Raw genomic sequence first — 23284 nt, 5'->3', positions numbered from 1 at the left:
TCATGTGGTTGTTTTTAATTAATGGCCAATCACAGTCAGCTGGCTTGGACTCTCTGGTCAGTCACAAGATTTTATTATCATTCCATTCCTTTCTATTCCTTGCAAGACTTCTGATGAAATCCTTTCTTCTATTCTTTTAGTATAGTTATAATATATCATTTTCTTTAATATATATCATAAAATAAATAAATCAGCCTTCTGAAACATGGAGCCAAGATTCTCATCTCCTCCCTCGTCCTGGGACCCCTGTGAACACCACCACACTTGTTCCTTTTCCTGTCACTGTCTGCCCACATTAAAAGTCCCTCTCCTTTTCCTAAGCTCCTTCCAGGAAATGAAAAATGCCTCAATGAGATCTCCTCAAAGATTTCTCAATTCTGAAGAATCCCTCAGTATTCTCATTAATTTGCTGTATTCTTTTACTCTGCTAAAGTTGCTGCTTTTGTCACTATTTAAAACAGGTATTTGGGCAGGTGTTTGGTCTGAGTGCAGCTTTTATGTTGATTCTGTGGATAAAAATGCCTTTTCCAGAGCAAGTGCATTGTACAGGGCATTTTGAAAGAGTCCACAGTTTGTTGTAAAAACATATGGGAAACTAAATCAGAATATTTGGGGATAAAAGATTCTTCATCCTGTGTTCAAAATTTTAAAATTCAGTGAATGGCTAAATAGATTCACAGTGAACTGTTACAAAAAGTGTGGCTGGACTGATGCTTTCACCCAAAATTAACATAAAAAAGCTGTGCTTATCCAACAGCAGGGATTTTTATTTGTGAATGTGAGGTATCAACAATGAGTTGTGCAATTCCCATTAAACTGCTGACTTATCCTGCTCCACAGACATTTGACTTACACAGCCAAAGCCAGGGACTCTCAAAGCAGAGACTAAAGCTCTGTTTTTAATCCTCTTTACACATACTCCTGAAAATCTCCTCAAAGGGAAAGATACACAGAGCTCTCTCCAGGCCTCACACCTTCCTACCAAGCAGGGAATCATCTTGTCTGCCCTCTCCCCAAATACCCCCTTTCTTGATGGTTTTATCATTGCAGATTTTGGTGAAATAATAAATATAAAATATAAAAGATAAAAATATAAAAATAAAATATAAAAATATATTTATATTTAAACATATATAAATATATAAAAAGATAAATATATTAAAATATAATATATATAAAATATAAATATATATAAAATATATAAAATATAAAGATATAAAGGGGCTTTATCATATGTGACTGTTGTTTTGGAGAGGGCTTATTATCCTTTGATTATTCACATGCTACATCTTCAGGAACATCTGTTGTTTGTTGGTAGCTCAGGTTTTGGTTGAATTTATTTCACAGATTTGTCATAAATGAGAGTTCTCCATTCTGACATGTCTGTAAATAAAAGCCTATATCCCCCATTTCCTCTGAAGTTGTGATTTAACAGTCATTTGCCTTTGTTTAAACTTTTAGAAAAGAAATACAAAATATGCTTATGTGATAAAACCAGGATTATTTGTCAATAAATCAGATGAGAGGAACTGATTTGATGACCATGTGAGAGGAAAATCCAAATGAAATGGTGGCAGGTGAGTTACCTGGAAAAACACCTCTAAACCAAGGACTGAGAGGGGACCTGGCTGCTCCCTGAATACATCAGGCAGGGAGGACAAAAATTCCTTAATTTGGTGACCATCAGCAAAGGAAAAAGTGGGTAAAAGCAGGGCACTTCTGAGGGAAGTTGAGTGAAGTTTTCTAAGGAAAATTTCACCAAAAACCAGTCAGAGGAGCGAGGCTGTGAAATGGCCTTGCAGAAGAGGTGGCGAGGCCTGTGAAGCCAGCCAGGGCTGGGGCAGAGCGTTCCAGCTTTGCAGAGGCTCTGGGTGGCTGCCACAGGACTGAAAATCTCCATGCAGGGGTTTCAGCTGCTTCCTGCTGATTTTTTTTTAGTGTGATGCCTCAGGTTTTTGCTTTTCTATTTTTCAGGTTCTGTGCTGCTTTAGTGTGTGGGTCTGGGCTTCATATCAGGGGATGCTGAGCTCTGTGCACAGAGCAGGGAGACAAAACAATTCCTGCTCCAGCTGGGCACCAAGGACAAATGAGCCAAATCTCAGCCCAGGAGCACAAACCCCGTGGGCTGGAGAGAGAAAAACAAGCAGGGTGGGACTGCAGGGCTAAAGCTGCAATGGGACAATGAACTGCAAGGTGCAAATGGAGCAGAACTGATCCCAGGGACAGAGCCCGTGCCCGGCCGTGCATTTTGGGGCCATTTTGGTTCATCTTGGGTTTATTTTGTGACCATTTTGGGTTCATCTTGGGTTCAATTTGTGACAATTTTGGGTTCATCTTGGGTTCATTTGGGACCATTTTGGTTCATCTTGGGTTCATTTTGGGACCATTTTGGTTCATATTGGGTTTATTTTGTAACGATTTTGGGTTCATCTTGGGTTTATTTTGTGACCATTTTGGGTTCATCTTGGGTTCAATTTGTGACAATTTTGGGTTCATCTTGGGTTCATTTTGGGACCAGTTTGGTTCATCTTGGGTGCAGCCCTGGCTGGGCTCTGGTGCTGCCCAAGGTGCATCCATGGAGGAGATGCTGTGAATAAATCCCTGCTTTATTCTTTAGCTCTGCTCTAGGTCAGCCTTCCCAAGGCATCAAGGGAACAGATTTGCTGTGAGTGCTGATCTGTGCTGTCTTCTGTGGCACCAGAAACCACCAGGGCAAATGTCTCCAAAACTGCTGAACCCCACAATTTTCTGCCAGGGGCAGCCAGAGAGGGGATGACCTGGACTGCATGACCAGTCCTGTTAACATCACTGGGTTTATTCAGATATGATGGCATAGAGCTGAATTTACACCAAACCCATCTGTCACCATGTCTTTGCTGAGTTTATTCTGACAATAGTGAAATTTATCACGGGTGAGGAAGTTTGGAGTGTGTTTCGTGTGGTGAAATATCTATGACACTCTCAAATTTGTTGCTGGAATATAAAATATATTTTCTAGCAACCCCAAATTCATTTGAACTCAAAAATAATCCCTTGGCAATCCCAGTTTCAAATATATGCAGCAGTTCTAAAGTTCAATATTTTCCCTAGACAAAACAATAAACATTGAAGTTATGAAATTTCCATCTTTGAAAGAATTGTGGTGCCAGAATAGTCATTATGATGCAATTCAACAACTGAATTAGATTTCTGAATGCTGAGCTGATGGAACAGAAGTGAAAAATAATAAATGGATTTACCTGCTCTTTTATACCTTTGGGTATAGGCAGCTAACAACAGTGAATTACATAAACAGAGCTGCAAAGTTTAGAGATATTCACATCCAGAAATTTATTGCCTTTAATCAGATGATCTCTGAAGAGCAATTACTTTGATACATATTATGAAAACGTTTTTCAGAGTGGGAAAAATGCCCAAATGGACCTACATAGCTTCTATGAATTAATCTCACACAAGTTATTGGGTTTTTTTATAATTTTAGCTCCTCACACTATCCACAAAGCGTTTTCTTTCTCTCATGTCTGACCACCAGTGCATCACAGTTCTAACAGACAGACAAATGGTGTGTTTTGGAAAAGGGTTTAGGAATAAAGAGTTTACTTCTCCATTTGTCCCTCTAACAATTCTGAAATATGATGCTATAATTAACAGACATTTTTCAGTTTAAAAAATACAATAAAATTAAATTTGTTCTTACCTCATAAGCATTTCAGCCAAACTCTTTGCATCTAGAAGAAAACAGAAGAAATATCATCACAAATGAAAATCTATTTGAGAGATGCATTATTAATAAGTGATCTGAATCAGCCATGTGTAACAGCACAATTGTTTCCAGATCAATGGCAAGAATAAAAGTGTCTCAAAGTTCCTACTTCTGCTGAAATTGCATTTCTACCCCAAACAATCCTGTTTAGTTCCTCAGTAGTACCAAAGATGGTAAGAGAAATACGAGTTACCACTGGCTTAATTAGAAAAAAGCTACATAAACATTTTAGAAATAGGAACAATTTAACAAATAATGAGGATCTCAGTTCTTTCATGCTATGGGTAGCAAATGAACAGGTGAAGGAAGAAGAAAAGGCAAGAAAACAGCTCGAGACCCTGGCAAGGGGCTCAAAGACCTTGGCACAAAGTCAAAGGCACCTGTGTCTTTGATTTTAGCCCATGGAAAGAATTACCAACTTTGTATGAAAATTTACAAATCACAAAAGTTTGAATAGAATAATAGTTAATTTGTCATACAGTAAGAAAGTAAAATTTTAGGGACTTAGAATGGAGGTTCAAGAAGCAAGATAAAAGAATCTAAGTGTGTCCTGTCCTCCTTCTTCTTCTTCTTGTCCTCCATCTTCTGCTGTGATGGTGGCACTTTTAGATTAGTTTAAAGTAAAGACACTGTCTAACATAGGTAATAAGTATTAGAAGATTATTATAAATAAAATACACGTAATTCTTAACATAAAAAACTAACACCACCCCAAAAATGAAGAGTGTGCCACAAACCGACCTGCCAAACAAACCTCAACAAGTCAGAAAAAGAAGATAACAGATAAAGAAAAATAAACAACCTTAAAAACCAGAGCTGAAAAATTTTGACTTCTTATTTGACCACAGAGCTAGAAAAAAAGACTTTTTTGAAATGGCTCGAAAGCCATTTCAAACACACAAAACCTGAAAGATGAGCAGGTGTCAACCTGTCAATTCCAAACCAGATGTGAGCAAGGGAGGGCTCCAAGGAGTCAAATTAGAATCACAGACTCCCTGAGGTTGGAAAAGACCTCCAAGAGTCCCAGTTGTGCCTGATCCCCACCTTGTCCCCAGCCCAGAGCACTCGGTGCCACCTCCAGGGCACACCTGCAGGGATGGGCACTGCAAAGCTCCCTGGGCAGCCCCTGCCAAGGCCTGAGCTCCCTTTCCAGGATGGAATTCCTCCTGGTGTCCAACCTGAACTTCCCCAGGCACAAACTTGCTTGGTTGCACTCAAATATGAATATTTTCCCACTAGCAATAATTCAAAATACTGCTGGGCCTTCAGAGTATGGCTACACATGAAACAGAGGAGTGTTCATTCCCACACGGATCACCCCTGCAAAATAAGACACTGCTGAAGGAAAAATATTCCTCCTGTTCTTGTCATTGCTGCTGTTATTGGCAGAGAATCCTTTGGGGCTATAATTATTTCAATACTTAGTTCAAAAGGCAGAGTTGAAGCTTGGATTTTCAGGTAGGCTTCTGTAAAACTTTATCAACATAATACACGAATTTCTGTGGTATCACCCAGCAAAAACAGGCAGCTCTGCTTTGTTCTCCTGCAGTCTGCTGCTAAACAAACTCACTCTAAATGCTGATTCCCAAGTCCTTAAGTTTATCACACAGCAACAAAGCAGCCTTTTGTGTAACCAAGTGAAGCAAATCTGAGAAGAAAGCAATTCCAAGTTCTAAGTCTTCAAACAACTCTTATATGGAAGTTTACATTTCTTCTTTTATCTGCTTCTTGTAAATCTATCAGCACCTGCCAAGACATTTACTGAATTTATCTTTGTTTTCTCCATCCTACCTTTTTTATTCCTCAATCACCTTTTAGGTCTGCAACACCTACAACAATTTCCTTACTTGTGATCCTATTAAACATCCTGCCTTTCAAATGCCAAGGATGCAGGCAGAAACAAGCCACATCTTAATACAACTCTATAGCTTGTGTTGTACTCATTTTTTGAAGGAATGGACAGAGGGCTGTTTTATTCATTAAAAATCTCAGCAAAACCCCTTTTATCCACTTTTCTGAATTGTATTTATCTGACACAGTGCCAGCTTGCCCCTCTTAGGCTTTTTTCCTCACCTACCACTGGAGAAGCTGGAATTCCGTGCTCCCTCTAGCTCTGTTTGCTCCACTGCTTCATTTTTAACCTTCCTCCATCCCTTTCCAGCACAAAGCATGGAAGATTCATGGTGGAGGGAAGGATGGTTTATCTGGGGTGCCTCATCTAAACCAAACATTTATTTTGGGCACTCAGAATTCCTATTTTTCACCTGGGATGAGATTTTCTTTGCCATTAACACCTGGAAGTGGCAGTGCCTAATAGATGACAATCTCTCTGCCATCAGTCATAAACCAAAAGACCAACACTGCTGCTCCCAAAGGAGTTTTGTTACTGACTTCCAAAAACCCAGGAAGGGACAAATTTCTTCAGAAGAATACAAAAAAGCCAAACAAACAACACAATGATAATAATGACACTGGTTGCAAGTAATGGGGTTGTTTTTAGCAAATTTTATGATGCTTTTTGCTATTCCAGCAGCACCAGGATCATGAAGACCCTGTGCACACATTCTCCCTCTGGCACACATAATCAGGGTGGTTTAATATGCAAATATTGTTTTCATTCAGCCAGCAGCTTTTTGAAGCAATTGCTGCCTCCTTAAGTGAAGTCTGTAGGTATTTGTGCAAGGAATTCACAACTCAAGAAAAGCAGAAAGAACAAAGTCGAAAATTATTACAATGTACTTCAGTTTGCTTTTAATAACTTTTTTATCAGGCTTAAATGGCAAACAATCTCTCTCAGATGTTCTCAGGTGTTGCCCAGCACACAGATGATTTCCATGCTACATCTGGAGAAAAAGTCACACAAATTCATGTACATGGCACAGACATGCTTGTTAACACACATTGATCCTTGGTTAAACAGATGCACAGGAGATTGTGCACCTTCAGTAAAAAATAATATGAGGCATCAGCAAGATCATGTAATCTGTCAAAAGCCGAATGAGGAATTACTGAAGGGAAAAAACTCAATCAGCTGACTTTAAATTTGTTAATTATCCAAGCAGGGTGAGCAGAACTGCTGGAGTTAATGATGGGCACACAGCTTGGTGTGGAATGGGACAAAAACAAAGCTGGCAGGAATATAAAGGGTTCCTCTGTATCCATCAAACCAAAATCCAGAAGCTTAAAAGTGAATGTTAAAGAATCATGGAATGGGTTTGGATGGAAGGGACCTTAAAGATCATCTCATCCCATCATCCCACCCCTGCCATGGCAGGGACATCTTCCACTGTCCCAGGCTGCTTCAAGCACCAGTGTCCAACCTGGCCTTGGGCACCCCAGGGACAGCCACAAAATCTCTGGGCACCCTATTCCAATGTTTCACCACCATCCTAGGGAAGAATTTCTACCTAATATCCCACCCAGTTCTGCCCTCTGGCACTGGGAGCCATTCCCTGTGTGCTGTCCCTGCATCCCCTGGCAATTGTCTCTCTCCAGCTTTCCTGGGGCTCCTCCAGGCCCTGCAAGGCCACCCTGAGCTCAGCCCAAAGCTTCTCCTGTGCAGGTGAGCAATGCCAGCTGTGCCAGCCTTTCCTGCCAGCAGAGCTGCTCCATCCTCTGCCCATCCTGGAGCCTCCTCTGGGCTCTGCAGCAGCTCCAGCTCCTCCTTGCACTGGAACTCCTCTATAAAACATCATGTGTCCAAACCATCAGCTCCAGGACAAATGTCATTGCCACAAGCCAATGATCAGAGATTTTAATGTGCTTTTCCTGCATTTTTCAGAGATTTTTCCAAAGATTTTAATCTTCTTTTCCTGCTTTCCCTGTTGATCAGCTGATTGATGATACTTTCTAAGACAATCCAGCAACCCTGGCTGTGTCGTGTCACCTCCCGGTTGTGAGATGGTGAAAGCAGGGCTTGGGAAGGGGTGACAGAGGGAAGGAGATGATCTCTGCTCCAGCCAAGCATCACTTCAGTAAAAAAGCCACAGCCATCACTTTTCTTCGCTGGCACAGCCACCTTTAAAATTCTTAACACACTTTGCCCCCTGGGAAATCAGGGACAGTGATGGAGTTTTAAATTGCATCCTGCCACTCCTGAACTATCACGCCGTGCTGATCCTTTCTGCTTGTGTTAAGGTGAATTGGATTCCAAAACAAAGGGAAAACCATTCCAGGAGTAGCAGAGCTGGGTTAATGGCCAGAAGGAGCATTAAACCATCAGGCTTCCCTTTGAGAATATCTGCTGAACTCCTGAATTACAAGTGGATCAAGAATGGAGAGGCTGCTGTTCTTCAACAGAAATGGGAACTCAAACCCATTGCTCATAAGCAGGGACACAAATGTTTGCATGCAGAGCACGCTGCAAATAAATCTGCAATTCCCTCTCCTCTTTGTCAAACAGGTTCAAAAAAACCACATCTGCAGCCACAAAGCAAGAGTTACACCTGTAATTTGCACAAATTATTTAAGAAGGTCCCACTGTGGAGATTATTGTGCTGATGTAGAGTAGAGGAAATCCTGATTTAGGAAAAAAGAATATTGTGCCTCAAAGAAACCCCACCGGGTCATACAAACCAAGTGATAATGTGATTATTTCCCTTTCAAAAATTGTATAAATTTAACCACAACAAATACTAGAGTAAACCATTTATTTTTCAGTTAGGACTTCAGAAAACTTGCACACATTTGTTTTAGAAAACTTAGTAAGGAGTTCTCTGGAACAGCAATACTTATTGTCAGGAAAGCTTTTAGAACATGAAGTTTCTGCTCCAGAAGAGCAGAAAATGTCAAACATGGGATCGGTCTTCAAAAAGAATGAGCAAAAAAATTCTGAATTCCTGAAGTCCTATCAGTCTGATCTTGGCAATGCACAAAATAATAATAAAAAAGAATTGAGTGAAGCTTAATGAAATGAATTAAAAGGATAAATTAGGCCAATCAATACAGACTTGTGGTCAAGCAGCCATTGCAAACAAAGTAGATTTTTTAAAAATGAGATTGAAATTTGCTGAGAATTAATGACATTGAAAAAAGCTCTCACTGGGATATGATTAAATCACAGTAAAAGATCATTTTTATGTTTCCATAAAACAAAGTTTCAGTAACTCAAACTATTTTAACAGAAAGTAGCATGATGCAAAAATTAACACAGCAGCTATTTAAAAAGGATTTCAACATATTCAGACCACAATTTGAATTATTATTCAGTATTTTTTTTTTTGTGTGGGACATTTATCAGTAGTCTGGAGTAAATAAAATAATATCTGATAAAAGTTTGACAATGATACAAGAATTTGGTGCTAAAATATAAGCTAAAATATAAGCAAGCTGAAATTTAAGGAAAATGCCAGATCGCTAAGAAAATAATCTGGATCATTAAGTCACACATCAAGAACACAAACCAGGGCTGTACAACAGGGAATGTTTTCCTGTTTCAGAGCAATCAGAGAACTGGCAAATAATCTCAATGGATAAAATGTTAAGGGTGTAAATGATGGGAAAACTAGAGAGGAAAATTAAAATGTATTCATCTGTTTCATTTACCAATTAAAGCATTAAGAAATGAATTGGTTACCACCATGTGGAAAGGATATCCTTGGAGACTGAAAATGATACAAAAAAGAACTTCTGTACTGTGGAGAAGACAGGACCAGATGGGATGTGGAGCTGTAGTGTGACAAATTCAGCTAAGTGAGACACAACTTTTACAGAAATGGTACTTAAATACTGACTTCTTTTATCAAAAGTACTGATGGCATCTTTTCCATGGCCTGTGTTTAAGTGAAGCTCCAATATTTTTCTAAATTCCTAATTTCTGAGAGGAAATAGTTCTGAAAATTTTTATTTTATGCAAAAGCCACCCTGGTCAGTGATCATCATCCTTCCTCAAGGGACTGTAACTCAAGATTCTATGAATACTTGTAAATTGCCATGAAAAAATAATGTGCAGAAACGTCACTTTCTAGAGCCAAAGGGCTTGAGATGTCCTGCTCATTACTGGATGGAATTCCACAGCATTTCTAAGAAGGTAAGATAACACTTCCTTTTTCTTTACCACTTTTTTTTAAATTAAAAAACCCAAAACTGGGAAGGTAAATGGCTTATAAAGTTTTGAAGAAAAAGTGATTATACAAGCTAAAGCATCCAGATGTCCTGATTTCCAGGGCTGTGTATGAACCATAAGGTTGGTTGTCCTTCTTTATATATGAATTTGCCCATGCCCTCTGTCTTTTTTCTAACTCCAGAATATTTTACAAAGGACAAAATTAGACCCAGAAGAGAGAGAAGTAGGAAGGTCAGAAGGAAAACATAGCACTGGCCCTGCTTTTAATAGGTACCATGATCACATTTTGGTTAAAATACAAATAACTAATCAATTTGGTGGCTCCTGGAAGAGATTAGGCTTATTTTTTGCAGATGATAAAATGTTTTACTATTAATTCAGGTTCAGATTTGAAAGGATTTTCCTAAATACCTTCAGGAAATACCTTCCCAAAATACCTTTTGCCAATGCAAAAGCTACAGGGCAGCAGTGTCAGACTGCAAGGGTCAAAAACTTGGCTGTGGCTCAGCCAGGGGTTTTTGCTGGAAAAATGATAAAGCTGAATGAATTCACAGATCTAAATCTTATTCACATAACAAGCAACTGAATTTGAATAAGGATTAGAGGAAAATACAGATCAGCAACAATGAAAAGTCAGTGAACAATGAAGTGTTGTGCAAGTTCTATTATAAAAAATCATGGGGAAAATGTGATAACAAATCTGAGAATCTCTGGTTGTGTGTTCTATCCTACTAAAATCTGGCTACTTTCATTTTATAATTTGGAAATAATGGTTAGCATCTGCTGGAAAACTGAGATTCCCTCACCTTCAGAACATCTGATTTCATGCTTCCAAAAAAAATCTGGTTGTGTGTTCCATCCTACTAAATATCTGGTTGTGTGTTCTATCCTACTAAAATCTGGCTACTTTCATTTTATAATTTGGAAATAATGGTTAGCATCTGCTGGGAAGTTGAGATTCCCTTGTCTTCAGAACATCTGATTTCATCCTTCAAAATAAAAATCTACTTTAAGCTCATTGAGGGAAGCAAACAAACAACAAAAAAAGGAAAGCGAACTAATGAGAAATACCTTCCTTTCCCCCATGCAAAATAATAACAATGTATTTATTAATAATTTTTTTAGAAACTTCTGAGCAAAAGAAAAAGGAATTTCTACAGAAAACACACACACTCTGTTCTGTACTGCAGGAAAATGATCCCAGCTGGGGATTGCACACTTTAGTAATGTGCAGCTCCGCTCCTGTTTTCATGTTCTGGTAGAGAAAAGTTCCACAGACACCCCCTTACCTCGCAGCCTCTTCAGCCTCTGCTCCCTCCTCCTCCTCCTGACGATCAGCAGCATCACAAAGAGCAGCAAGACCCCCACCAAGATGCAGGAGATGGTCACCAGCATCTTCAGCCCTTCGTTGGTCCCCAGCCCTTCCTCACTCTGCACAACCGACTTGATGAGAGGAGGGATTGTACCTGCAAACAGGGGCATGGCATTAGAGGCCTCTAAACCAGGACAAAAGATTGACTTCTCAGGGAATAAAGCACTTTGTTGCTTCAGGTGCTGGCAGAACCCTCAGCTGGATTTTTCTGTTTGGGGTGGAGGCTACATTTATTTGTGTGTCTAATGGCCACAAACACATAACCAGGCTCATGGTAATGAGGGACTGACTGCACAGATTATCAGAAATCCAGAAGAATTGCATTCATTGATTAAGGAAAACCATGCCTGATACGCAGTCAAATACTATGATTAATTTTGAGTCCTATTAAATTATTAAAAAGCTGTAAGAGAGCTCAGAATTCCTCCCTATGTCTATTATTTCTTATTATGGGGAAATAGCACTGCTGTGACATTTCTGCTGGGCTATGCTGTGCAAGGAACCCATTTGACAAAGCTCATTTTGTGCCACATACATCAGATTAATCCTTTGCACAGAAACATTCTGCCATCAGTTCTGAGGGTGCAGCAGTGATAGTGATCTGAAATTCAGACAGCCAACCTGATACTAATCTGCTAAAGACTGTCTGACATTATACTCATCAGTAAAACAGGAGAGTAATGCTGGATAGAAACAATCAAATTTTGAGAGGGAAATGAGGGAAATGAATCTACCAGCTACTGGCAGGCAGCTCACTTTTTCATTCTGGGACATATTTGCATTTTGAATATACCTGGCTTCCTGGTGATATATAATACTTGAACTTTTCAATTCTTTTCTTCTTTACCTCTAAGGGACGTGAGAAGAATGCAGCACCTTCTGTGGAAGGCTGTTTAGTCATGGAAGACTTCTCACTCATTTCCTGATTACTATTAAACTGCTGAATGCAACCACAAATGAGGCTATAAAATGCAGATTTCCTTGAAATGCGTAGAAACACGTAAGTATTGTGAACTGTGATGACTTTGGATGGAAGCTATTAAATTTTAACCAGCTACTGAAACATAAAAGTGGCTACTTACTTGCTAAAAGGAAAGGAGGGTGAGAGAGAAAAACAGGCACATCCTTTTTAACATTTTAATTGCTGCATTAAGTGATATGGTTATATCTCATTATGTGCTATACAGTATCAGAATAAAAACTGAGATCTGATGCAGTACAGTGTGAGTGCCATAACCACAGTGAAAATGTAAAATCCCAAGTCCTGTTTTTTTCAGAAGAGCTATTTTAGCTGCATATAAAGAGAAGAGCAGCTCCCTAAAGGGACAAAGATAAAAAGAAAAGCTACAACCATCCAAACCTATATTAGGTACTTTGGAAAATTTGTTTTCTTATAATTGCATTTGGAATATTTTTCTAATGTTCCACTGCAGTTCTTCTCCATAATTTTCTTTCTTTTTTTTTTTTCTAATTTTCTGTTTCTTGAACACACAGCAGGATATTTTCATCTTGCCCTGAGATGCACATTTTGTACTACTTTAAAGGCAAATAAAATTATTAGATGAAGAAATGGAAAGAACTTCAGGCTCCTGGAGGTAATAGTAATAACTGTCTCCACATCCTCCTAAACCCTCCTGGATACTAAAGGGCCAAAGTTTTCTCTGAATTACAGTTACAGAGACCATTAGGTTCCAGATTACCTAAAATTATGTCTTTGATTTAAATCAAACGATAAGTGGCCCTTATTTCACTTAAACCTGAAGTGTTTAGATATGTGATTATCACTATCCATACCTCTCTCTAGGCAAATGTAAACCTCATAACATTGCAAACAGGCAGTTGGAGCTTAATTAAAAAGTCATACTGCACGTTTTCACATCTCCCCTTTGTTGCTTTTCAGCAATTGCGTTAGAAATTACCAAGAATTAATCCTGGGAGAAATGGAGAAAATAACATTTCAACATTTGCTGTCATTCTAGGTGCCTGCTGGGAATAGAAGGGTCAAAGCTTTTTTCAGGACTCAGTCCCAGACAAATGAGGAGGGTTTGTTTTGTTTTCCAGGTCGGTTCACCATCACCCTTTGTTAGCCTGATTGGTGCCTCACAGAAATTGTAATCGGAATATCTCTGACCCCCTTTTCCCCTTGGCTGCAGCATCTCCCACTGCACCCTGTGAACCCAGGAGTGTGTCCTTCAGGGCAGGGAGTGCCTGGGTGGGTCAGAATCAATTAGCAGAGTTTAGAGCTGATCCGATTTAATGCCAGGGCTACCCAGGAGCTGATCCCTGAGCTGGGAAGCTCCTTTGCAGCTCTCCACAACTGCAGCTGCACAGGGCTAAAAATATCTGAAAAAAACAAGGGGCAGGCAGGTCAGCCAACCTGTAAGCTGGAAATTGTTGCTGAAATGCCCATGAACAGAGAGCAAAAAGCTGCACGTAGGTTTGTCATTAACCCTCTGACCTGATTCAGCACAGGGGGAGATGTGAAGGGGAGGATGCTGAGCCATGATATTCCTCCCACACACAGCAAAGTGACCCAAAACCACGTAACTCTGGGATTTCTGCAAACTTTACAAAGGCTTTATCTTAAAGCTCCTAAAGCTTCTAAGCTTGCTCTTAGCGTTTGGCATCCCAGAACTTTCATACGCTGCGTTATCTAATCTTCAAAGTGCTACTCTTGTATCTGCTTTATCTGAGGGGCAGCTGTGGCCCCTGCAAGCTGGAAGGGGCTAATCTCACATCACAGGGTGAATCAAAGGTAGAGGCAGGGACAGAACTCAAAGTGGGGCTGGCCAAGAAGCTTCCATCAGCATTTTTTATGCAAACAAAAATTCCCTGTCTATGGAAGCAAAAATTTCTGTATCAAATACTTGTAAGAATGATGATGATGATGATGATCATCATCAGTTTATAATTTCAGTTCTGAGTCAAACCTAGCAAATGTAGAAAATCTGAAAACTGAAATTTGCTTTTCCATCTCTGTTTTCCTCTCATAACCTCAGGGTCAGTATTTGAGCTCACTCTGCCTCTCTAAGGCACAATTCAGTCCTGGCAAAGCACACTTCACAAACAAAACCAGCAATATCACAAATGGGAAATTTTCTAGCTGACCAGAAGCAGTGGCCCAGGAAATTTAATGCTGCAAATATTTTTTACTGTTGCATTTTATCCCTTTTAAAGATGCTATATGGCAACATAAAAAATCAAAGGGTGTGCAGGTCACACCAGGGTAAGTATCATCACCCAATCAAAGAGCAGAGCCTGACAACATTTCACATCGGATCACTGTAAGAACAGTTTTGATTTGAGTGCTACAAATGGAAATTTAAAGCTCTAGATCTGCATTTTTATATAAATTCATTTTAAGGTATGGATTAAGACTGTTTGCCCCAATCAAATAGAAGTGATGATAATGTAACAACTGAAAGTTGGATGCTGCCTGTGGAAAGATATTGGAAAACAAAACAAAACCAGCATAGGTTAAGTAAAATGAGAAGAAATTAACTCATAATACTTGAAAGCATTATTATTGATAACAGCTACACTTCTCAGTAAAACAAGTCCTTCACATGCCTGGAAAAACCTGGAACATTTGTGAAGTAATTGCTCAGATCCTGGTTTCCTGTGGGCCTCTGGAGTGCTGAAGATCTCACTCTTATTTTTCTAGACTGTCTGAAATAATATGTGGACTTGTGTGGCAGCTTACCAAAGATGATGTTTTTCCAAAGGGTGATTAATTATCTGCAAGAGCTGCCAAGTACCCTGCACAAGGCTGGTATAGCAGCAGAGGATGTGTCAGGTGCTGAGGTTTAAACCTGCCTCAGTCATATCCCACATTTCTGCCTGGGAATGACCCCTGAGCTGTACATGAGTGGTGATGTTCATGTGGAGGTCTGTTACCAACACAGAGTTACAAACAATTACCAGTTTGGTGCTGTCACAACCATCAGCTCCTGTTTGAACTCGCTCACCAGTGCTGTAGCTTAATTTAACACCACAGATCTGCCAAGTGGTTGCACAACGCAGCACAACACCCCTGGCAACACAGCAAGGTTTTACACTGGAAGTCTCCAAAAAAGCTCTGGCAATTCCCACTGGAGCAATCCAGAGCTGCCATCTGGAGCCATCTGTGCTGCCTTTTTGCCAGGAATGCAGCCCTTCCCCACAATGGAGCCAACAACCCTCTCACCCAGCCTGGCAGCGCCTGAGCTGCACTGAGTGACAAACTGGCATGTTTGCTCCTGTCCTTGTGTCCTGGGTTTTGCAGGGTGGGCAGTAACCCCTGGCAGAAAGGTGGGATGAAACAACAACTCCCTCCTGGTCTGTGTCCTGCTGCTGGGCATGACAGAGCCATCTGTCATGGCCATTAGTTTCACTGTCCCCTGTCTGTGAGCAGAGATGATTGCACTGCCATTGCTCTGCCCTTGGAGGATGTTATCCAGAGGCTTTCCCAGAGGACAACCTGCTTGGCTGCTCCAATGTGTCCCATAATGAGTTTTGGGCTGTGTCACAGGGAATAGCAATTAAGCCAGACACCCCCGTGAATGGCTGCAGGAACAAATTCCGTGGAAGACTAAAATTTCATGGAAAAGATGCATGAAATACTAGGAAAGGCCCCTGTAACCACTGGAACTAATGACTTTTAATGTCCTATGATTAGGTGTCTCATGGCTGATTGACTTTGGAGTTTTTCCGAGGTGAGGACAAATAAACAATTCCTCTTTTCTGCCTGACAGCCTACTGTCAAGAAATCAGGAGCTATTTTACATCTTTGAGACTTTGACCTCTCTGACAGCATGGCTGGTAGATTCAAAATGTGGTTTTTGAGGAAAAAATAGAAGGATATTTTTTAAAAATATTTTTTCCTGTTTCTGAGGAAAAAATAGATGAGCAAAAAGAAAAATCACATGTGAAACCCAAGTAAAACAGCATCTGAGGCGTAAATTAAAGGAAATACTTACTGCCATCATAATTGAGCGTGGCAAATTTGGCTTGTTTCTCTGCACAGCCAGCACTGTTGCACACCCTCATTTGCAGCTCGTACCAGGTGGCCTCCTGGAGGTCATAGAGGATGTAGGACTTGGACAGGGATGTCCTCTGGGCCGTGGTCCAGACCGTGGTGCCAAAGGGCCGGTACTCCAGGGTGAAGGAGGTGATGGGGCAGCCGCCGTCGTTCCAGCCGATCAGGTTCAGCCTCACCCGCGTGGTGTTGATGCTGGCAAAGAGCTCTTGCTCCTTGGAGAACTGTGGCTCTAGAGGCAGGGGGATATTCCAGATAAAATGCTTTAATATTGCACATAAAACCTCTCAAAATAGAAAATCTAGAGAATAATTTCTAGGGCAACCTCGATTCTAGCTTAAACTCAGTATATATATATTCAACTTCCCCCCTTCCTCCTTCTTAAATCTTTTTTCCCACTTTGTGCCAGACTCACAAACCCAGATTTTCAAATCAGTGTATGGAAAAGAAGTATCCAAACATCTATTCAAAAAATATGGTTTGTTTTGCCTTGCAGAACTTGATGCAAACTTTTCCTTTGTTTTTGACACTTTTCCAGTTCAGAGGATGCTGCTTGCACACTCCTGCAATACTGGCTTGGAGCAGAAATCAGACACTGGCTCCATTTGCTTTATACATAAATATATTCCCTGTCTTCCTTCAACACACAGATGAACAACCCCCTGAATTTTCATAAGAAGAGAAGAGCCAATTTCCTCGTGGCAATGAAATAATGAAATGGAATTGCTATAATCTGTGACAGTGGAGACACCCTCTTACCAAATATCTGCCAACCCATCTTAGAAAAAAATTATTAGAGAAAAAATGACAGAACATTAGCCTGTGTGGGCTTCAAGTCTCACAGCCACAGCCTTTTTTGTCACAGCCATGTAAATGTTTCCAAAGCCAGAAATATTAAAATATCCAGGCCTGTTTTCTCATCAACCCAGGATCTCCAGCAGAATGCAGGAGCTTTAGAAGGGCAAAGGCGATGGAACCATGCAGCAATCACATTTCCTGAACGTGGTTCCTTTGCCCAGGGTTTTTCTCCTGGGAAGTTGAAAGGCAGCAAGAGGCCTCAGAGAAAAAGGAAAACAATTCTTATCTCATTTGCTTCTCCTGTGTTGTGCTCATGTGGAATGTGTTTGGAGCTTGTTTACCCACAGGTGATTGTTTCATTGGATTCTGCTGTGAGTTGTTTTGACTCATTGGCCAATTGGGGCCAAGCTGTGTCAAGACTGGAAAGAGTAATGAGTTTTCATTATCTTTTTAGGCTTCTGTAAGTATCTTTTCTGTATTCTTTACTATAGTATATTATTCTTTAATATAATATAGTATCATAAAGTAATAAAATAGCCTTCTGATTGGATTCTGGTGTGAGTTGCTTTGACTCAATGGCCAATCAGTGCCAAGCTGTGTCGAGAGTCTGGAAAGACTCACAAGTTTGGATTATTATCTTTTTAGCATTCAGTAAGTATCCTTTCTGTATTCTTTAGTATAGTATAATCTTCTTTAATAGAAAATAGTATAATAAAGTAATAAATTAACCTTCTAATTGGTTTCTGCTGTGAGTTGTTTTGACTCATTAGTCAACTAGGGCCAAGCTGTCTCAAGACTCTAGAAAGAGTCGCGAGTTTTGGTTATTATCTTTTTAGCATTCAGTAAGTATCTTTTCTGTATTCTTTAGTATAGTATAGTATTCTTTAATATAAAATAGAGTAAAAAAGTAATAAATTAGCCTTCTGAGAACATGGAGTCCTCCTCACCATCCCTTCCTTTGCTGGTGCCCTGCATGGACAGCAGAAACAACACACAGAACCAACTCACCTTTGCCGAGCGTCTTGGCCTCGATGATCTCGCTGATGCGCCCCGGCCCCACCCCGTTCTGGGCAGTCAGGGTGAACTTGTACCAGGTGCCACACTTCAGGGTTTCCAGCCTGTAGGATCTCTCACTGGGGCTGATGGGGAAGCTGCCCCACTGCTCACTGTTATCCTCTGAGTACTGCAGGATGTAACCTGGAGGGAAAGCGCAGATGGAAATGGTATCACAAATCCTTCAGGTAACCCAAGGAGGCATTTTAATGACCTAATAAAACTGAAACAAATCCCATGTGCAGGGAAAGATACAGCTCTCTGCTGACTGAAAGATACCAGGCAATGCATTTTGCCCACTCTGATAACAGCTTAAGTACAATTTTTTATGATGGCTTCAAGGGGAAAAGAAAAGGATGGATATTTCTAAGGACCCTTCAATCAGTAACAAACATATGATGAACCTGCACCCTCCAAAATGAGTGGTTAGAGATTACACATTTGGAAAATCAGATAGAGCAACTGTCATAACAGCTGAGGAGAAAGTGATTAAATGTGTGAATAAACCACCACAAAGACAAACTGCAATTTACTGAAAGCTGTTATCACCATGATAGTGCACATTAAGGGTTGACAGCAATACAGATTGTCTTGTTTTTTTTTTTTTCCTTTTTCTTTCTTTTTTTTTTTTTTTTTGGAGCCATTCATAATTTTCTACTAATCCTATCAACATATGATAATTTAGTAAGAAGCAGCAATTAACCTGAATTACATTACCTCGGATAGAACTGCCCCCATTGTCTCCAGGTATCCAGGAAAGAGTGATAGAGGAAGATGTAGTTTTGGATACAGTGAGTCTTGGCTGGTCTGGTGGAACTAGATGGGAAAATAGTTAAAAATAGAAAATGCAATCAAATGGTTTGACACAATGTTAATCACTTCTAAGAGTCATTTATCAAATAGCTGCTTTGAGTTGCAAAAAATGCAAATGATTTCTGTCAAAGTGTCTGTTTAGCTGACATCCTTGGTTAAGATGAGAACAGACAAGCTCTCATTTTTTTATTTAATTTTATGCCCAATTTTGTCTTTTAATTCCTAACCTTTGTTTTTCTCTGAATTTTTTTGCATCTGTCCCGTTAGCCCTCAATGGCACATGAGCTCCCCAGCCATTAATTTTCATTTTTTTTTGATATCTGTTTTGAGGAGAAGATAAAATTTTAGTGACAGGAAACATGTGCTGCTGCAAATGATGCCCCACTCATTCCTGTGTGTGCAGGCTATTATAGCAAAATGAAAAAAAGGTGCAAATCAAGGGCTTCTGCCCGTGCAAATGTGAGAGTTAATTAGATATCATAGATAGATTTGTGACTGGAGGCAGATCCAATCTTCTTCCAAACCACTGAGGCTTTTGGTATAAAGGATTCCCTACCCTGTCAGCACAGACTGGAAGCACTTCAGCTCTGCTGCTCCCCATAAACATTATGGGGGATGGAAGATCAGGGCTCCAAGGGTCAGCTGCTGACTGAGTGCAGGAATAAAACAGGGGTTTAAACGCTCATCCACATCCCAGTTCCCAGCTTCCTTTGGAGGAAAATCATGGAATGGTTCGGGTTGGAAAATAGCTTAAAGGTCATCTCATTCCAATTCAGTGCCATGGGCAGGGACACCTTCCGCTGTCCCAGACTGGTCCAAGCCCTGCCCAACCTGGCCTTGGACACTTCCAGGGATCCAGGGGCATCCACAACTTCTCTGGGCACCCTGTGCCAGGCCCTCAGCACCCTTACAGGAGGAATTTCTTCCAGCATTAAAGGGCAGAGAAGGAGCCCTGTCACATCCAACAAGTTGCACTGGATAGGGCAATCTGGCACTAGGAATTGACACAGGGAAATGGACTGGGAACATTCTACTGTCAGAGAAGTGGAGAAAATTGAGCTTTGCTGCCTCAAGAATAAGGAGTGAGGTATGGACAGTGTCCATGCTTGCAAAGGATCAAGAAGCAGCAGCAAAAATGGGATGGAAATCTGGGAAGGAGAGACAACAGGATGGCCACAGCTCCCCTGGCTGGGACAGAGAGGGTGGTGGTGCCAGTGACCCATGCTGGCAGGAGCTGCCCTTGTCCTGACACAGTCCCATGACCAGGCAGGACAGAAATCCAGATTGCCCTGCTGTGTCCAGCATTCTGCTGCCAGAGAACATTGCCTGCTTTGCCTGTGATTAAGGGACAGCTTTTCCTGCAGAGTGAAACTCCAGGGAAAGCTCGCCACTGCACTCATGTTCAAGCCATCAGACTGCAGAATAATGGGTGCTGATGTAAGGCAGAGTCTGCTGCTTTCCAGCTATGGATTACTTCAAAGAGAAGTTGATTTTTTTTGCCCTCACAGGGCCAAACAGGGCTGAAGAAAACAAAACAGACAGTTTATACTCTAAAGGAAAATTCCCTTTGTGAGATGGATTTGTTCTGTTATTCTGAGTGACTTTGCTGAGTCCATGGGGAGAGAGTGCACACACTACACTGGCAAAGATTTATTGCAAAAGCTTTCATCACAGCTTCACCCTATCTACAAAAAATGGTGGTCCCACATATTAAAAGCCACTCTTTGTCTGTCCCTTAGGGAAGTAATATTGATTTGCTTTTAGTTGCTGCAGTTCAATAACAGCAAATATATGCAATTACAGAAGTACTTAGTGAAATATAAATGGAAGGTTTCCATTTGATGGTGTTTTTTCTCCCTACTTCCTGTCGTGGTCATGCTTCAAACATCACAGAAGAGCATCTTTAGTTTCTGTTGGATTGTAGGGAAGCTGATATATGCCAATATCTGCCGTGAGGTTTGTTCCAAGGCTTAGTGGAATGGTTTAGGCAGGGAGAGTGGGGGACTGCAGTGGAAACAACCTCTCTGTGCTCTCATGTGTTTGCACTTGAAGCTTAAATTTCACATCCAGGAGAGTTATGGTTCCCTCTGGTACAAAAATTTGCAGTAAATTGAAGCATTTGTAGGATCTGCTTTAGTGTAAGTGAGCAAGGAAATCTGCACAGGGAATTCTTCATATGTGAATACACAGGTTCTGCTTCACTTTAGTCTTGGTTTATATTCTTATATTATCCCTGCTTTTGTACATACCAACACCGTCCTGGATGCTCTTTGTGCTTTTCAACATGAATATAAAATGTAGCTGGAGAAATGCATTAGCTGATGTTTCATTTCCAATGCTTGCTCATTTTCACCTCACATTAAAATTCTGTGCCTGCATAATGAAGTTTTTGTGCAAGGTCTCAGTACGGAGGCAAATTTCTGCTGATAGTTTTTCAGGAGCTAAATGAAAGGCCTTCATGTCTTCCTGAATTTTGTAATATTAAAATGATACATGTGGTATTTGTAAAGAGAACACAGAAGCTGATACCTTCTGTGTGAAGAACTAGAAGACAAAGGAAGGCAAACACACCATTGTCAATCTTACAAAAACTCACATAGAGACTTAACTGAGTGTGTGAATTGTTTCACCTAAAGCACCATTTTCTAGATCATATAATTCCCATGGCTGAATCAGGATGACTTATGTATGAATTTGGAAGAATTAGATTTGCACTAATACACACCAATACGAATATTTTTCATTTCAAACAGACACACCTTTAAACACATGGTAACAATTCTGAGGTGGATCCAATAGCCTTACCTTGTACCTGCAAATTCAAAATTATTTCATCTGAGCCCCAGTTGTTGCTGGCCACACAGCTGTAGTAGCCAGAGTCCTCTGCCTTCACAGTCCTGATGACAAAGCTGCCGTTGCTGAAGATGCTCCTTCGCCCATCAATCATCACTAGACTGGGTGTCCCGTTACTGCCTCACAGGAAACAAAGTGCATACATTAAAGAAGTTACAATCAAAATTAATCACAAGTGGGTTCTTTTTTCTTGAAGCAGCTAAGAGTGGAAAGAGAGGAAAAGGTGTGGGGTGAGGTGTTTCCCTTCAATAAGGAGTATTTGCTGTTGTGAAATATCTATCATTTGCTTAAAACCACACTTTTTTCCCAGACCCAGTGTAGCAAAGACAGAAATTCACTCCTTTCTTAACTTGTTATTTCATAAAAATGCTGAAATGAGGGTATAGGCAGTTCCTGGCTATGAAGTTCATCCTTATGAAATCACAGGTATTTATATCAATGCACAAGATGGTTCCATAGCACTGTAGTTTCCCTGCTTACACAGTGATTGGATGAAAATTATTGTCTATGTGTGTTTCCAAAGTGGCTCTGTCAGACTGAGAAACTAAAGCTGAGAACAGAATAATGGAAAATTAAATATGTGCAAGACATTTACTGCCCACCTCAGCACAAATCACTGTACCAGGCACTTTGCTCTCTCAGAATAAAACCTTCCTGCCTGCCTGAGGATAAAACAAAAACACTTCTAAATTTTACATTTTGAATGTTTACCTTTAGCCCTTCTTCATTATTTTTTGTCCCTTTGATGCCCTGTCATCACCACAGGAATGTCTAAACTCCTCATCTACTGTGACCAAGTGCAAATCACCACCAAGAGTCCTTCTCCTTCCTGCCAGTGACCCAGGATCAGCATCCCCACAACCCTCAGGATTTTAAGGAAATGGGATTTATCTGAGCAGCACATTTAGTTGCTGGTTACCTATCCTTCATCCACTTGACTGTTGGAGCAGGGTCCCCCACAGCTTTGCAGGGGAGGACAATGTCCTTCATCCAGGGCGTTGTCACCGTCCCGCTGAATGTCAGAATCCTGGCCGGGGCTGGAGGGAGACAGCAAGAGAGACTGAGGTGAGGTGTCCTGTCATGGACATGTTTTGTGAAAAATCCTTTTGCCAGGATTTTTTCGCCTGAGAAGCTGAGAGGCCTCAGAAACGAAATGTAAACAATGATTATCTGCTGCTGTGGAATGCAACAGGTGCATCTGGGATTGGTCTCATGTGGTTGTTTTTAATTAGTGGCCAATCACAGTCCGGTTGTCTCGGACTCTCTGATCAGTCACAAGATTTTATTCTCATTCCTTCCTTTCTATTCCTTTCAAGCCTTCTGATGAAATCCTTTCTTCTATTCTTTTAGTATAGTTATAATATATCATTTTCTTTAATATATATCATAAAATAATAAATCAGCCTTCTGAAACATGGTGCCAAGATTGTCATCTCTTCCCTTGCCCTGAGACCCCTGTGAACACCATCACAGTGTCCATTCATACAGCCCTTGGAAGGGAAATAGAGACACCCACAATTAAAGGGGGAAAGCCAAACCAATCTAAAAATG

At 40.6% G+C, this 23284-nt stretch overlaps 1 protein-coding gene across 2 annotated transcripts in view; it reads right to left on the bottom strand.

Moving 5' to 3' along the window:
* Positions 1 to 23284, bottom strand: part of DSCAM (DS cell adhesion molecule) — a 404264-nt gene that overhangs the window by 37703 nt on the left and 343277 nt on the right. For both annotated transcript variants that reach the window (XM_059493997.1, XM_059493996.1), the window contains exons 21-27: positions 22653 to 22770; positions 21686 to 21849; positions 18785 to 18883; positions 18023 to 18211; positions 16158 to 16448; positions 11117 to 11293; positions 3698 to 3728 (exon numbers count right to left, since the gene is read on the bottom strand). In XM_059493997.1, coding sequence (XP_059349980.1) covers positions 3698 to 3728; positions 11117 to 11293; positions 16158 to 16448; positions 18023 to 18211; positions 18785 to 18883; positions 21686 to 21849; positions 22653 to 22770 — 1069 coding nt within the window. The remainder of the gene's footprint in view (positions 1 to 3697; positions 3729 to 11116; positions 11294 to 16157; positions 16449 to 18022; positions 18212 to 18784; positions 18884 to 21685; positions 21850 to 22652; positions 22771 to 23284) is intronic.

This window comes from Ammospiza nelsoni, chromosome 2, assembly GCF_027579445.1.
Source record: "Ammospiza nelsoni isolate bAmmNel1 chromosome 2, bAmmNel1.pri, whole genome shotgun sequence".
NCBI classification, from domain to species: Eukaryota; Metazoa; Chordata; class Aves; order Passeriformes; family Passerellidae; genus Ammospiza; species Ammospiza nelsoni.
This window is presented reverse-complemented; position numbering and strand designations above follow the sequence as displayed.